The sequence below is a fragment of the Carlito syrichta genome, unplaced genomic scaffold, assembly GCF_000164805.1.
Source record: "Carlito syrichta isolate Samal-C Ts95f unplaced genomic scaffold, Tarsius_syrichta-2.0.1 Scaffold287740, whole genome shotgun sequence".
In the NCBI taxonomy this organism is placed as follows: Eukaryota; Metazoa; Chordata; class Mammalia; order Primates; family Tarsiidae; genus Carlito; species Carlito syrichta.
In genome coordinates this window covers 222,775-237,659 of record NW_007231836.1, presented here as the reverse complement: position 1 = coordinate 237,659, position 14,885 = coordinate 222,775, and the positions used below count along the sequence as shown (strand labels likewise).

At 35.0% G+C, this 14,885-nt stretch overlaps 1 protein-coding gene across 1 annotated transcript in view; it reads right to left on the bottom strand.

The window, feature by feature from the left end:
- Nucleotides 1-208: 208 nt before the first annotated feature.
- Nucleotides 209-14,885, bottom strand: part of LOC103254993 (N-deacetylase and N-sulfotransferase 3) — a 192,614-nt gene continuing 177,937 nt past the window's right edge. The window contains exons 11-14 of the mRNA XM_008052968.2: nucleotides 12,674-12,844; nucleotides 11,183-11,292; nucleotides 3,895-3,997; nucleotides 209-2,238 (exon numbers count right to left, since the gene is read on the bottom strand). Of these exons, the coding sequence (XP_008051159.1) occupies nucleotides 2,119-2,238; nucleotides 3,895-3,997; nucleotides 11,183-11,292; nucleotides 12,674-12,844 (504 nt within the window). The 3' untranslated portion in view covers nucleotides 209-2,118. The remainder of the gene's footprint in view (nucleotides 2,239-3,894; nucleotides 3,998-11,182; nucleotides 11,293-12,673; nucleotides 12,845-14,885) is intronic.

Below are 14,885 nucleotides of genomic sequence, written 5' to 3'. Positions count from 1 at the left end.
CCCAGACTGGAGTGCAGTGGCCGTTCCCCGTCACCGCAGCCTCGACCTGCTGGGCTCCGGGGATCCTTCCGCCTCAGCCTTCTGAGTAGCCGGAATTACGGGCATGCGCTACCACGCCGGCTAATTTTTTTGATTTATTGTAGAGATGAGGTCTCGCCAAGTTGCCCACGCGGATCTCAAACCCGGGGGCTCAGGCAATTCACTCACCTCAGCCTCCCAAAGCATGGGATTACAGGCTGAGCCACCGAGCCCGGCTGCCAGTTTTCTTAATTAGCAGAGATGAGAGATGATAATTTTCCTAGCATGTTTGTCATGTGCTGCTTTAAAAGAGGCAGCTGTATGAAGACTAAGTTTGTTGTATTTGTTCTAAAGACTTTGATTTTGCTTTTACAATCGGGTCTTACATAATTGGTTATTTCTCCAATTCTTTGTGCTAATAGCTTGTTTAAAAATTATTGTATTCTTTGGATACATAAAATTTTTAAAAATTAAATTAGTAATTACTATGTACATTAAAAATTTATAGTAAATGGGAGGATATCACAATTTGGTTTTTGGGTAGTGAATAAGAGTTTAATTTTATATATTATAATGGCAATGAAAATATTACAGATTCTCTTTGCATATTTTTTCTAATCAGACCTTTGATAATATTTCAGAGAGGCTTATTGTCATAGCAGGGAATTTATTTACCACTTAAGTTTTATGCATGTGTATAGTACATTTAAACATTGAGTAACTATTAACAGAAAAATAAGTATGACTTATTTTCTTTTATTTACCATGTATGTCATTTAAAATTTAAGTATAACTATATTTCAAGAACTGTGTCTTGCCTATATTTGTACTTTTTGCATTTAATTTCATCAGTAATCCATAAATTTAACTATGTTCTGTTATCTTCCACCACAGTGAGATGTGAAATATTTTCAAAAATGCGATTCTGCTCTGCTTATGTTTCTTTGCCTTGTATCAAAAGTATTGCAAATATTGTATTAGAAATCATATATTAATTTGTTTCTGTTATAAATTTCTATATTACACTAATTTATGTTGAACTTCCTTGTAAAATGTAGTTTTCCAATAATTTAAAGGTAAGTAGCCTACACATTTTATCTAGGGAATCTATCCTTAGTTTTCATTTAATAGGTTTTACTCCGGGGAACATCTAAAAAAAGCTACTCACATTTAAAAGTCAAATCTGTTTTCTGAAGAGGACACACACCTCAGATTCTATGCATGCATGTGTTTCTGTAGAACTAGTAAGGAGTACCAGAGTAAATGAGCAGTTACAGCAAGTGGACATAGAGTTCTCAGTGTATCTTTAGACCCCTATAATTTCTCCCTTTTAGAGGATTTAGTCAATATGCTTTATGCTATTTATTGTTTTGGAATACTCAATGTGTTCTATTTACCATTCAACAGATTTACAATATATACTTCAGTATAACAGTTACATTATGATGGAGGAGTTAGTAATTTTTACATATGCACTAGACTATGTATATGAGAAATCACCTTTTGTTTGCACCTTTTTTTGATGCAGATAAAGTTCATACATAACTTTTCCACTCTCTGATCTAGGACAAATTATAATTTACTATTATTTCTAAATATTTCAGAGGAATTAAATTTTGGCAAGCATTTTTCATGGGTGTTATGCTTTTGACATTTTATGCTACATTGCAATGTTTGTTTTTGTTTTGTAGGATACTTTATAGAATCAAAGAATAAGAAAACATTGTACAAACAGGTCTAAAAATCTACAGAGACACAATCCTAGTTGATACATAAAAGTGTAAATATTACTATGAAATGGAACAATTCTGCATCTGTGTTTGATATTTATGTTGGTTGCTATTGATTTCCACATGAGTGCACAGTAGTCTACAATAATCCCACAGGCTCAGATATGGGTTAAGAGGAAGGCCATAGGCCTCAAGGCTTGTAACAGATACTTTTTCTTTTTTTTCATCCACGTGCCAGCACATGGAAGAACTTTGTTCTTTATTCTCATTTGAAGAGGTATATTTTCAACAGCCTTTTGGCAGCTTCTGGAAGCTTTGGAAAAAATGGGTTTTACTTGGAAGGTGAAGTCTCGAGAGTTTTCTCTCAGTGCTATCTTACTTTCTGCAACTCCTGTCTCAGCCAGGATGGCAGAGGCTGCCCCAGTTTGTGCAGCAACTTTGAGAGTTCCACATTGTGATCTCGATAGTAGTTTGATAGAAATGTTCTGCTCTGAGTGGGGAGGAGGAGAAAAAATACATATGATTTTGTTTGTTGAAATAAGTATCTAGTACATCAGATCTGGATTAACATTTATATTAAGCACGCAGACTACTTATTTAGCATATCCTATGACATTTTGTTGACAGTCTTGGGTACTGGTACTTTTCTACACAAGAAAGAAGTGAGCAGTGCAGTGACAGTGCAGCCACTCTAATCCGTCCCACACATTTATATTTCCATTACCTTTATGGAATCTTCTTTTACCTCCTCTCTGAATACTACCTGTATAGAATCATCCACTTTAATCCCTCAGATAAAAACCCAGCATGTATTTTACAGTAACATTGTTGAGAGATCTAAAAGAATTAATATTCTGAAAAGTTGTATTTCTCTACTACTTAATTTAGTGCTCTGCCTCAGTATGTCTATTTTAGACCACAGTAAAATAAAATGCTAAGAAAGATATGCAGTATCTCTTAAACATCTCACCTTTAATACATAGGTAAGGAAATAGTTTTGACATAAATGAAAATGATATATTGATATTACTTTATTGAAAAACTATAAAAATTGCACTTCAGCTTCTTTTAAGGTGTTAGGATTGTTTTTGCAGTGATCTGAAGGTATATTTTAATAATCAAGGAAAATTGGAGATCTGGAAACATAATTCGTTTATCAAAATAACAGAAGACCCTCCCCATGTCTTCTATATATCATTTAATTATGAGCTTATTGAAGACAGGCCCTGTCTCTATCCGGCAAGGCATAAGAAATGGTCCTCAAAGTCTCGTTAGATAAAAATATTCAAATGAGTTGAGCTCACCTTAGAATTCTCAGATCACCTTAGGATTCTGAGTTAACATAATGTATTAAACATGTGAAGAAAAAAGAATCCAAATAATATTTTAATTTCTGAGGTCTAAAAATATTATAAATCATACTCTTACAGTTTTAGGTTCAAACTACTAACTATACTGATAATAAAGAAAAACATTAATCTTAATATATGTGAAATAAGCATTAAAGTAAAAATGCAGGATATACAAACTGGGAAATCTGTGGCATTAAGTGACACCATGTCACCATTCTGAATGGAATAAACATGAAGTGTTAAATACTTACTGCAGGATATGCATGTTTGCATTTCCTAAAGCCTAAATTATCTGCTAGTATGTTAGACGTTTGGGAAATATAATAATTCTTTCATCTTATTAGCATGTTAACAACTCAAAGCTTAATATATTAGTAATTCATATTATTTCCCAGGCAACACTAACTACTACAGAGTGGCTTATGCAGTGAAACAAATAGAAATCTTTTGTCCTATTTTCACTTTCCAGTAGATATATTTCTGTTTTAGTTTCAGTTAACATTTGTGCTACATTTTCTGTGCAGGTATTATTTTTTTTTTGGAGTGAGATAATATCTTTTTGTTCTTATTGAAAATGTCAAATTCCATTGCCTTACTTTGTTCTTGAATGACAGGTAATTCAATATCATTGGAAAAATCAAAACAAGCAATTTACATGTACTGAAATCCAAATGTCACTTTTAATTTTTAGAAAGGCTGAATTTTGACTTTAACTAGTTTTCTAATAAAGTGGATATGATATTATTGTTTGTTATTTTTCTCATTTAGTTTGTATTTTTAAGCTTTATACTTACATCAGAATCCATTGGAGGATATTTTCTTCCTTTGCTCTTTCCAAGGCATTTTGTTTTACCTTCTTCCAGTAACTGACACCAAAAACCTTTATGAGAATCAAACCTTAAAAAAATAGAAAATACAAAGAAAACAAGAAATAATTTTAAAACAATTTCTAAAATATAGTGACCAATACATAAATTTCCAAAAAATTTATTTGTATATCAACCTATAACCAGAGAAACTGGATTTTTAAAAACTACATCCCTTTGCATAATATCTGTTGGCACACTTCTGAATTCTCAGTCCATCTGTTCTATTTGTGAGTTTGCCAGGTTCCTAATAGAAAAATTGTCAGCAGAAGGCCTCCTATTAATAGAAATTAGTAAGGCTACCTCCTTTATCTGAAAGGAAAAAATAAGGTTCAAGTCAATTCTTTTCCTTTGTAGGATTTAAAAATCACAAGTCAGTCTTTATCCATGTCTCATGGATTTAGATAGTACTTGTATCTTATAAGTACAGGGTAATAGAGGAGAAAAGATTTTGATGTGCCATGGAATGATTACTTATAAGATTCTCTAGCTATAATCTATTTTATTTTCTTCTTTTGGAATGAACTCTGATTTAAATTACCAGCACCTATAAATGGAATTTCATGCCATAATTACAAAACAAATAATGGTACATCAGATTTGTTTTAGCTTACCAAAATATCTCACATAACTCTTTCTCATTTCAGCTCTTATTATAACCTTTGAGAATATGGTGTGAAGGATTCTTCTCATTGTTTAGCACATTTACCACATATTTGTTGAATAAACAATGAAAAAGAAGAAACTATTTTTCAAGGTTTGTTTATCTTGGATTATATGCTTTTTCAGCATTTAGGACATGACTGAAGTCTAGGCCTCCTGTCTCTAGGCTTGGGGGCTTTTCTTTTTAATTGGTCTCTGGGAATATTTTGTATTATTATTCACTGTAAATAAAGCAGTAATTTCCATGCTTAGTTACAGAAGTGAAAGTAAAAGTAGGCAATGACAACTTTTTACATCACTTTTGTTATTCAATGATTCTACTGCCATATTTTCTTCTTAATTAGAATTATTATTTGTGATAACTTTTTCCTTTTGTCTAATTTGTACCACTCAGAATGCTATTTCCTACACTTTGCTTAAAATTATAATGTGAACACATGAAATACCTAGGGATAAAGTTAGCAAAAAATATGTGCAATGTCTGTATACTGAAAACTACAAAACATTGTTGAGAGAAATTTTAGGACACCGAAACAAAAAAGAGAGCTATACTATGTTCATCAATCAAAAGACTAAATATTTGAAAAGTACCAAGTTCCTCCAGATTTATCTATAGATTCATTGTAATTCCAATCAAAACTCCTCTGGATTCTTTTTTTTAGTATAAATTGAAAACGATTCTAAAGTATATATAAAAATGTAAATAACCTAAAACAAACAATTTTAAAACAAAGAACAAAATTGGAGCTCTTATATTGTTTAATTTCAAGATTCGCTGCAGTATCAAGTCTGTGTGGATTGGACTCGATGGACCAGTGGAATAATACAAATAATCCAAAAATAAACCTACACATCTATGGTGAACTGATTTTCAAAAAATAGGTGTCAAGGTAATTCAATAGGAGAGTAGTCCTTTAAACAAATTTCACTAGAACAATTGGATATCTATACAAAAAAAAAGAACAATGACTCTTATCTTTCACTGTGTGTAAAAATGAACTTAAAATGGATTATTGATTAAACCTAAGTGCTAAAACTATAAAAATTCTGGAAGAAAACATAGAGGAAAAACACACAGAAAATTTTGTAACTTTAGGATAGGTAAACCTTTCTTGAGATGAACCATAAGAGAAATAATGATAATTTCGAGTTTATCAAAATTTAAAATTTTGCTATTCTAAAGAAAATGTAGGCCAGGCTAGGTGGCTCAGCCTGTAATTCCAGCACTTTGGGAGCCCTGAGGCGAGTGAATTGCCTGAGCCTGCGGGTTCGAGACCAGCCCAACTTGGTGAGACCTTGTCTCTACAATTAAAAAAAAACAAAAATCAGCCGGGTGTGGTAGCACGCACACCTGTAGTTCCAGCTACTCGGAAGGCTGAGGTGGAAGGACTGCTGGAGACCAGCAGGTCAACACTGGGGTGACCACAAGTGTGCCACTGCACTCCAACCTGGGGGACAGAGTGACACTCCAACTCAAAAAAGAAAAGAAAAAAAAGAAATGTAAGGGAGAATCATAGACTAAAAGAAAATATTTGTAAACATGTATCTATTGTATTCATATAACTCAATACAAAAAAAATCAATAAAAACTAGGTAAAGATTGGAACAGACACTCCACCAAAGAATAAATGTGAATAATCAATAAATGAAAATTTGTTCAACATCATTAGCCATTAAGGAAATGCAAATTAAAATTACAAATGAAATAGCAGTACACACTCACTAGAATGACTGAATTTAAATATGCCAATACCAAGTGTTGACAAAGATGTGGAATAAGTAGAACTATCATACTTTATTGGTAGAAATGAAAAATATTATACCCACTTTGTAAAGTTTCTTATACATAAAAATATATAATTATTATATGACCCACCAACCCAATTCTAGATATTTACCCAAGGGAAATGAAAATATTTGTCCATGCAAAGATCTTTACACAGATATTTACAGTAGCTTTGTTCATAATAGGCAAAAAAATGAAAATGACTCTTATGTCCATCATCTGGTGAAAGGATAAACAAGTTGTGGTATATTCATAAAATGGAGTACTACTCAATAATAAAAAAAATAATAATAGAAAAAGAATTGACTGTTCATAGATGTAACTACATGGAGAAATCTCAAAAGCATTATGCTAAGTGAAAGAAAGTAGATGGATGATTGCCAAGGGCTGGGGTGAGGGGAAAGCAACTTTTTGCACTCATGGAAATGTTTTATCTTGATTGTGATGGTGTATACAATTGTTTACATTTGTATTCACTGAACTGTACATTTACAATGTGTGAATTTTATTACATGTAAAATTATACAGCAATAAATCTGATTTAAAATTTAGTGTGATTTAATATATGTATGTGTGGGGGTAGTCTATAGGTAGTCAAATCTTGTAGAGTTTTAACTATAACCCTATGAAAAGAATGCAAACCTAGATTTCTGCCTCTGTATGACTTTATGTGTTGGAGACAATAATCACATTCCATTTATGCAAGACCCGTTTCTCATCATTATTAAAACAGTTGTATGAGATTAGGAAACACCATGTTATGTCTTCATGCTGATTATATACTTGTTTGAATCAATAAAGCAACTGAATAAATTAGTTTCATATTCAGAGGTACAAGGGGAGCATTAATAAAGACTGTATTATTTAAATAATCTATACATGAAAGTCTTTGGGAAACTCCAATACAACATTTCTGAAGTCTGCTATTGATGTAATATTTTTCATTAACATTTTGCTACCAGCAATTTCCACAATTGAATTTTGATTTATTTTATGTATCCAGGTGATCAAAATTCAGAATCCAGACCAGCTATTATTTTTTTGTAATAAACCTTGCTGTAGATACATGACAAACATACATATGCTTTGTGTTCAAATGAGCAGCCTTATGAGAGGAGGTTTTCTAAGAAACACATATTAAATATTCATACATATTAAAATTAAGAACAAAAATAGTTTTTTGGTTTCATCTCTGCTAATTAATTAGGTCTTACGTAGCAAAGTGTCATGCTGGGCTGCACTGAGAAAAAAATTGTGTGTATGGCTGGCAGCTAGCCTAGGCATCTGCATACATAAGTTCATAGATAGTGGTGTAAGTGTGTCAAGGTGGAAATGAGGAGAGGAAGGTGGTATCAGGGGACTGGGTCTGGTCCCCCACAGAAAATGGTCTCAGATAGAAGATGAAGGTTTTGTTGTTCATGAAGGGTCTTGTGAGTTTGGGGCATAAACAGTACTATTTCAGAGCCCAAGTGAAGAAGTTGGACAAAAGATGGAGAAAGGTGTCTCGACGTCTATTCAGAATAGTAGCAGTGTCCCCCTGAAGAATAGCCTTAGATGTCTGGTGAAACAAATAGAAAACAACATTTTAATGTAAGTACTGGCAATCATTGTCATGGCTGGGCCCCTCCTCTCGAGGCTTCAGGGAAGTGAATATTTTGGAGGAGGTGTTACATATTGTTTAGTGTCCCTCTTTATAGTTACCCTGTATGGAAGCAGGGATACTTTGCTTATCACTGTGTCCCCAGAATTATGCATATAATAGTTATTCAGTAAAACTTTGCTTGTTTAAAAGATAAAAGAGGAATTGACTAGAATGATTCTTAAGCTTGTATGGAGTATCACCTGGGTATGTTTAGCAATAACTGGAAAAGACTTGTGGGCAGAAGCACCAAGAGTCTCCAATAACACAACTTCTAAAACGTGATATTTCTATATTGATGAAAATATGACTGTAATTATACCCTCGAGTACATACATTCTAGGAAACATTCAGATTATACTTGGAAAGGTTCAAGTAGGAAATGTTCAGATTACGCTGAATGTTTGGCTGAAATGCCTTTAAATTAAAAATCCATTGTCATGGGAGAATATTAAATCGCAAATAGCACAGATAAATTTCAAAATCAAAATATTATCACTTAAGTGATACTAATATTGAACAAGCAAAGTTTTAAAAAATCCATTCTCTCCCAACAAACCTGCTTTTATTATTTAATTAGTCATTTTACTGATGCACATTTTAATTTTAACAACTTTTTTGAGGTTTAACTTATGTATCACAACATTCACCTATATTGTTACGTGTGCAATTCAGTGATATTTAGCAAATGTATATAGTTGTGTAAATATTGTCACAATCTAGTTTTAGAACATTTCCACCAATGTTAAGACTAAACTGAATCTCCCTTCCCCCCACGCCCTTTTGCAGTTGTTTATCAGAATCCTGTCCTCACGATGCAGTTACTCCTGTTAGAAATGCCATTTCTGAGAGCACATACTTTGTACCACTAGTCATCCTCAATATTTTCAAAGCACCACAGAAATAACTATCAGTGCAGTTACTCTAACAGGAGTAACTGCATCGTGAGGACAGGATTCTGATAAACAACTGCAAAAGGGCATGGGGTGAAGGGAGATTCAGTTTAGTCCTAAGACAATGACATGAAACTCCAAATATTCTGCAAGTGCACTGCCAGGTTTTACAAGGTGTGTCAGGCCAACTGACGACTGACAAGCAAGTATAAAAAGAAACTGAATGGAAGTGTGTTATCTCTATCAGCAGGGTGAGAGCTTGGGCAGCCCTGCTGAACTAGAAACTGTGGTTTCAGGGACTGCATGTGTCTTATCTTGCTACTTTACCCACTGAGCCCCCAACCAGATTAAAGAATCATGTAATGGGTAATTTTAGCTAGATACATCCCAGGTGCAAAGTGACCTACAGTTCTTTGTATATAGTATGTTGCTTTGATATTCTCTTAAGTTTACATTGCCTTTTCTCAGCTTGCTGCTGAGCTGGATGCAAAGGGGACAAATACACAGCATGCAGGTCAAGTACCATTCCATAAGAAAAGGGATTATTTCTTTATGGAATACTGTACTTCTTTTTTCTGAAATCATTGCTTTGCTGTGTACTCTATAAAAAGACCCAGAGATAAGCCAACTTGAAATAGAAAACTGTTTAGAAAATAAAAGCTTTCTTTCCTAAGAGATACTTAAAAAGATATAAAACAGAAAGTGGGCTTGAATTTCCAGCTGCAAAGTAAAGCCACTCGGCTTTCTTTAAGATCAAGTTGAATGTTAAATACCCAAGGCTAGTGTCTGTGTTAGTACTTGAACTAAGCTATACAAAACTCTGACAGTACTCAGAGTATTGAAAACATGGAGGTCAGAAGGTTAATAGTCACAACAAAGTAAATGACTCTCAGGAAGGAAACTCAAAACTCCAGAGTTCCACCTACGCCTTTGTCCTCTAAATGAAATGTATCTTGTATACGTTTCAACATAGATTTGTACAAGATATAAACAGTATTTGATGTTCTTCTGCTAATCTTTTGCTGCAAGAGATGCCGACAGGTAAAGGAAACCTTTTGCCTCTCACTTTCTAAAATGATATAGAATAAAGACTACAAAAGGGGAAAACTTGTTGATCTATGAAACCAAGTTTTATACTGAAAATACAATGGAATAACTTCACAATACAGTCTTTTTACATTTTGTTAAGCCTCAGTCTATGAGCCTAAAATATAAAGAAAATATTACAGTGAGTGTCAGGTCCATGGCCCATCCAACTCAGTATCTTCCAGTTCCTCCTGCCATGTGGGATAGGAATAAATATAACCCTCATAAATCTGATAACCAAACAGAGTAAGACGGAGTCTAATTTAAAAATACTAAATGATATCTAGAGTCAGGACCAGGATCAGGTAAGAGAGGCAGCTAGGGCACAGAATGTAAGGAGGCATGCACTGAGGTATCTGCACAGTGTTGAGAGTGAGTACCTCTTTGAACCCTACTGTCTTTCTTGCTGTTCCCCAGTCCTGGATGTAATGGAGTTAGTAACCTAAGAAAATCAGAGAAAACCAGCAATAAACAGACAAACCAAGACAGTGCTGTAGCTGTTGAGGCCTCTAAAGGAGAGGTGACAGGGTCAGACTTATGGTGGGTAACGTCAAAGAAGCATAAATGGAAGTATGTTTAAGAGCAATCTTAAAACATATGCTTAAGAACACATACTTAAGAAAAACATTAAATGTTAAAAAAATTAAATGTTTAAAAAAAATTAAATGCTAAGAAATACATTAAATGTTAAAAAAATTTAAGAGTACATCTCTCTCTGCCTATTCAGTGAACTATTGGACATTGTTTTTGAAAATTACAGAAAAGAGAGAAGAATCAGTTCCTAAACCACCCAATCACTTGTTCATACCACCAAGAGGCCCAAAGATTGTCTGTTAAGTAGGCTCAGCCCTTACCAACCTATTTCAAGTAGCCTCTTTTAAGGTTAGTTGTTGGTTTTGAGATTTGCAACTTTTTTGTTTCCCTATTTTCCTTCCAGGGAAATCTTTGCATGATTAGGAATCAAAAGAGGATTTAGGACATTTCTTTGTCACACTGTTGAAATGTTGTTTCCCAAGTGGTTAATGTTGAACTGGAAAATAATCACTATATATGGAAGAGCCAAACTGACAATTGCATCACATCACTACAATTTCTTTAAAATCAGTTCTCTGCTGAGGCTTCAATAAACTAATTAGAATATAAACTTACGTTAACGCTTCTGAGTAATTATAATGAGGAGAGACTCCGAGAAACTTCTGTACTTCATCCATTACGGTAGCAGGATCAGTTCTTAGCAGTTGCCCATCAATAATTAGCAACTAAAGTACCAAAGAAATAAAAAATAATGACAGTGCACATTTTAAACAAGTCATGTTAAATATATAATTTAAAACGTCTGCTGTCTGAACTTATTCAATGAGAGACACCATCTTGAGGGGATTTGCATGCACTGTTGTTAGACATAACCAGGTCATCCCCATTAATGACCTGGAACAAGAAATAAATCATGCCAATTAAGTACACTCATGTTTGTAATCTCTGAGAAGTCCTGCAAGCACTATAAAAACAAAGAAGGCAGTTGAGGGGACCACGAGAGCTCAGAAATGTGACTAGAAATCTCAAATAGAAACCAAGTAAAAACAAAGCAATGATTCCATCATTCAAGCGGGGGAGAGGCATTGTAGAAAAGAAGAAATGTTATAATAATCCCAGGTGTAATAAGACAGAGGACGTGTCATTTGTCACAGTTCCATTCAGGAATAAGCACTGTAAAGGTTGAAGAATTATTTTGATAATCCTTACGTGGGATAAGGTTAGACTTCCAGGAAACCTGAACATGGACAGAGCTCCTCAAGAAACTAAGTTACTCTGGTGAGGGTAGACCCAGCAAGATAATATGACAGGAGACCATAATGGAAGGCCACAAAGCCCGCAATGCAGCTCCTGCTCATACCTCTTCTCCAATATTTCTATTTAGTCTAGACCAGAACTGTCCAACAGAACTTTCTGTGATGATGGACATGTTCTACAGCTGCTGGGTCTAATGTGTATCTATTGAGCATTTGAAATATGGCTAATGCAACTAAGGAACCAAATTTTTCATTTTATTTAATTTTAATATAAATTCAAATAGCCATATGTGATAGTGGCTATCACACTGGACAGCATGGTCATAGACACACAGGCACACACCACTTCTGATGTCACTGGACTGCCTTTGCAATCCAATGTAGGGGATGATTTTGGATTTTAAGTTGATGCCAGGTAAAGGAGAGAAGCAAAGGAGCCGAGAAAAGCACAGGACTTATAAAAAATTCAGCAAGGTGGTTCAAAAGGGAAATAATGGCACTTAATTAAGCAAAAACAATATTTATCTTGTTTGGTTAAGAGGTTCTCTTTCAAGTTTTATTCTTCTCAGAATAAGAATCAGGGATCTAAAGCTTTTGAGGCTCTTTACAATCAAGAAAGGTATGCACTAGAAAATAGAGCAGGGAGATTTATCCTGAAATACTCTTACAAAGAAAATTAAATAGTTTTTCTGCCTCTGCCTATCTATTTTTCTTTGCCACAGTCTCATTATTTACAACTAAAGAGTAAAAGCTAGTAATGTTTTAATGAGTAAAAATTTCCTCTATCCTTGAGGCAAAGTCATCAGCTTAATGAGATTGTAACATGATATAAATTTTTATTGCTCCATACCTGAAAGGGGGGGAAATAAACAAGCCATCTCTCGAGGTGACTGGCATACCACCCCGGGACCAAGCATCTCTTCTGCAAGGCTCTTAGCTCCGAAGGTGCACGGGGCCCAGCTGAGATCACTTCATAGAAGCTAAACTTCAGAGCTGCGGGGTCATCATGTGATCGCTGATGCTATGATGCAAAGGTGGATAATTAAACTAATCTCAACCATAGGCATAAATAATTAAAAACCAGTCTCTGTGACAAGTCTTAAAGCTAAAGAAAGGAGTGCCTCACTGCTGGAGAGTTATTTACTTTGAAATTTAAAAAAGATGAAAATGTCTGCTTGAAGCACCAGAACTTATGACACTGATGAGAGTAAATTTTTGAGAAGTTATTTGGTAGAAGTTGAAATCTTACTGATAGGATTCCTTAACCAACTTTGCTAAGTTGTTTCCTTAGTGTATATGTTTTATTCTGAAAGGAAACTTTTGATAGCTGCACTAATGCCCCTTTTCAGCCCAGAAGCAAGCCACTTATCATGTCCAGTGAATATTCGTAAACACAAGCACTCTACTAGTTCTGCCAAATAGGTTTGCTCCATCTAGTAATGCAGTTTTAGATTAGAAAAGCCCTCTCTGCTATTTTAAATGGAAAAATTACTAAAACTCTGACATGTACATTATCCAAAATCCACAGCTTTTATCATACATTTTCTAGCATCTAAAAGTCAAGATTATTTTACCTAATGGTAACCTTTGTGGTGAGTCAGAATTATTTATTGTGCAGAAAATGCAGAAAGCAGCAATCCAAACAGGAAAGTGTTTCATAATGGCACAGGCTTAGGCCCATGGGTTTGAAGAAATCACCTTTTCCTTCAATTGACCAATAAATATTCAGGCTTAGTGGTGAGTTTGTGGATGTTTACCACATCTAGTTGAATAGCAGATTTTCTGCAATTGAAATTCAAATTACTGTACTACAAACTCTACTAGACTTTGTTAAGGCCTGCATTTTGGCTCTGTGATTTATTTATAATATTTAGGAAATTTTGTTAGCTTGCAGCCTTAAAACCTTTTTCTGTAAACTCTATATTTTTTCAGGGACTAAATGGTTGCCAAGCTCCAATTTTCTTCTTTCTCTTTGAGTCAATTAAGGCTTATTTCTCTTTCTTCCAGATACCTGGGGGAAAAGTAAAAGGTGCAGAATCAAATCAGTCAATTTGTTACATATTTTGATTTAAAAACTAGCTCCAGGTTTGGCATGAATGATTAGTATGTGTTGGGAGCCAGCCACGGAGGCCCACTGAGCGTTAGGGATCAGGGAGGGCTGTGGACCCCAAGACCACTAGGATGTGTTTGGGAGCCGTTGACCCCATTTCCTCCTCCTTTCACCATGTAGTGCAACTAACCTAAAGGAACTCTGCTGACCTAAGCTGAAGGCTCTGTGACTGTGACAGGCATGGTTCACTCTAGAAACTCATTGTTCCTGTTTCCCATGAACTGCGGTTTCGGCTTAGGTATTAGATATAATTCAAACTCAGGTCACATTTGGGAGCATTTTATATGGTACAAGCCTCTTTATAAGATTTAAAAGTATATTTGTAGAATTAGTATATACTTATGGAGAGCTGTTTTCAGCTTTAGACGGTACAGATGATTATCTAGAGTTACCAGAAACGGTCCAGCACGAACTTTGGGCTAGGCCACATTCTTGAGGGCCCAGTGTGATCTTTGAACTGGGCCACATTCTTTTTTTTTTTGAGTTGGAGTCTCACTCTGTCACCCAGACTGGAGTGCAGTGGCCTCTCCTGGCCACCACAGCCTCAACCTGCTGGGTTCCGGCGATCCTTCTGCCTCAGCCTTCCAAGTGGCCGGAATTACAGGCATGCGCTACCACGCCCGGCTGATTTTTTGATTTATTGTAAAGATGAGGTCTCGCTGTCCAGGTGGGTCTCGAACCCACGGGCTCAGGCAATCCACTCACCTCAGCCTCCCAAAGGCGCGGGATTACAGGCTGAGCCACCGAGCCCGGCTGGGCCACATTCTTTAGGAAGTGGTTTAAGCTATAATTAAGAGCTTCCATAGCAATTGTGTAAGTAGTATTAGCATAGAATAGAAAGGTAATAAGATTTAAGTTAATCATCATGGGTGTTGTGTACACATGAGCTTTAGAAGTTATTGATTATTAGAACATCATGATGCTAGTAGGGATTGTTGCATTGCTTTTGTGG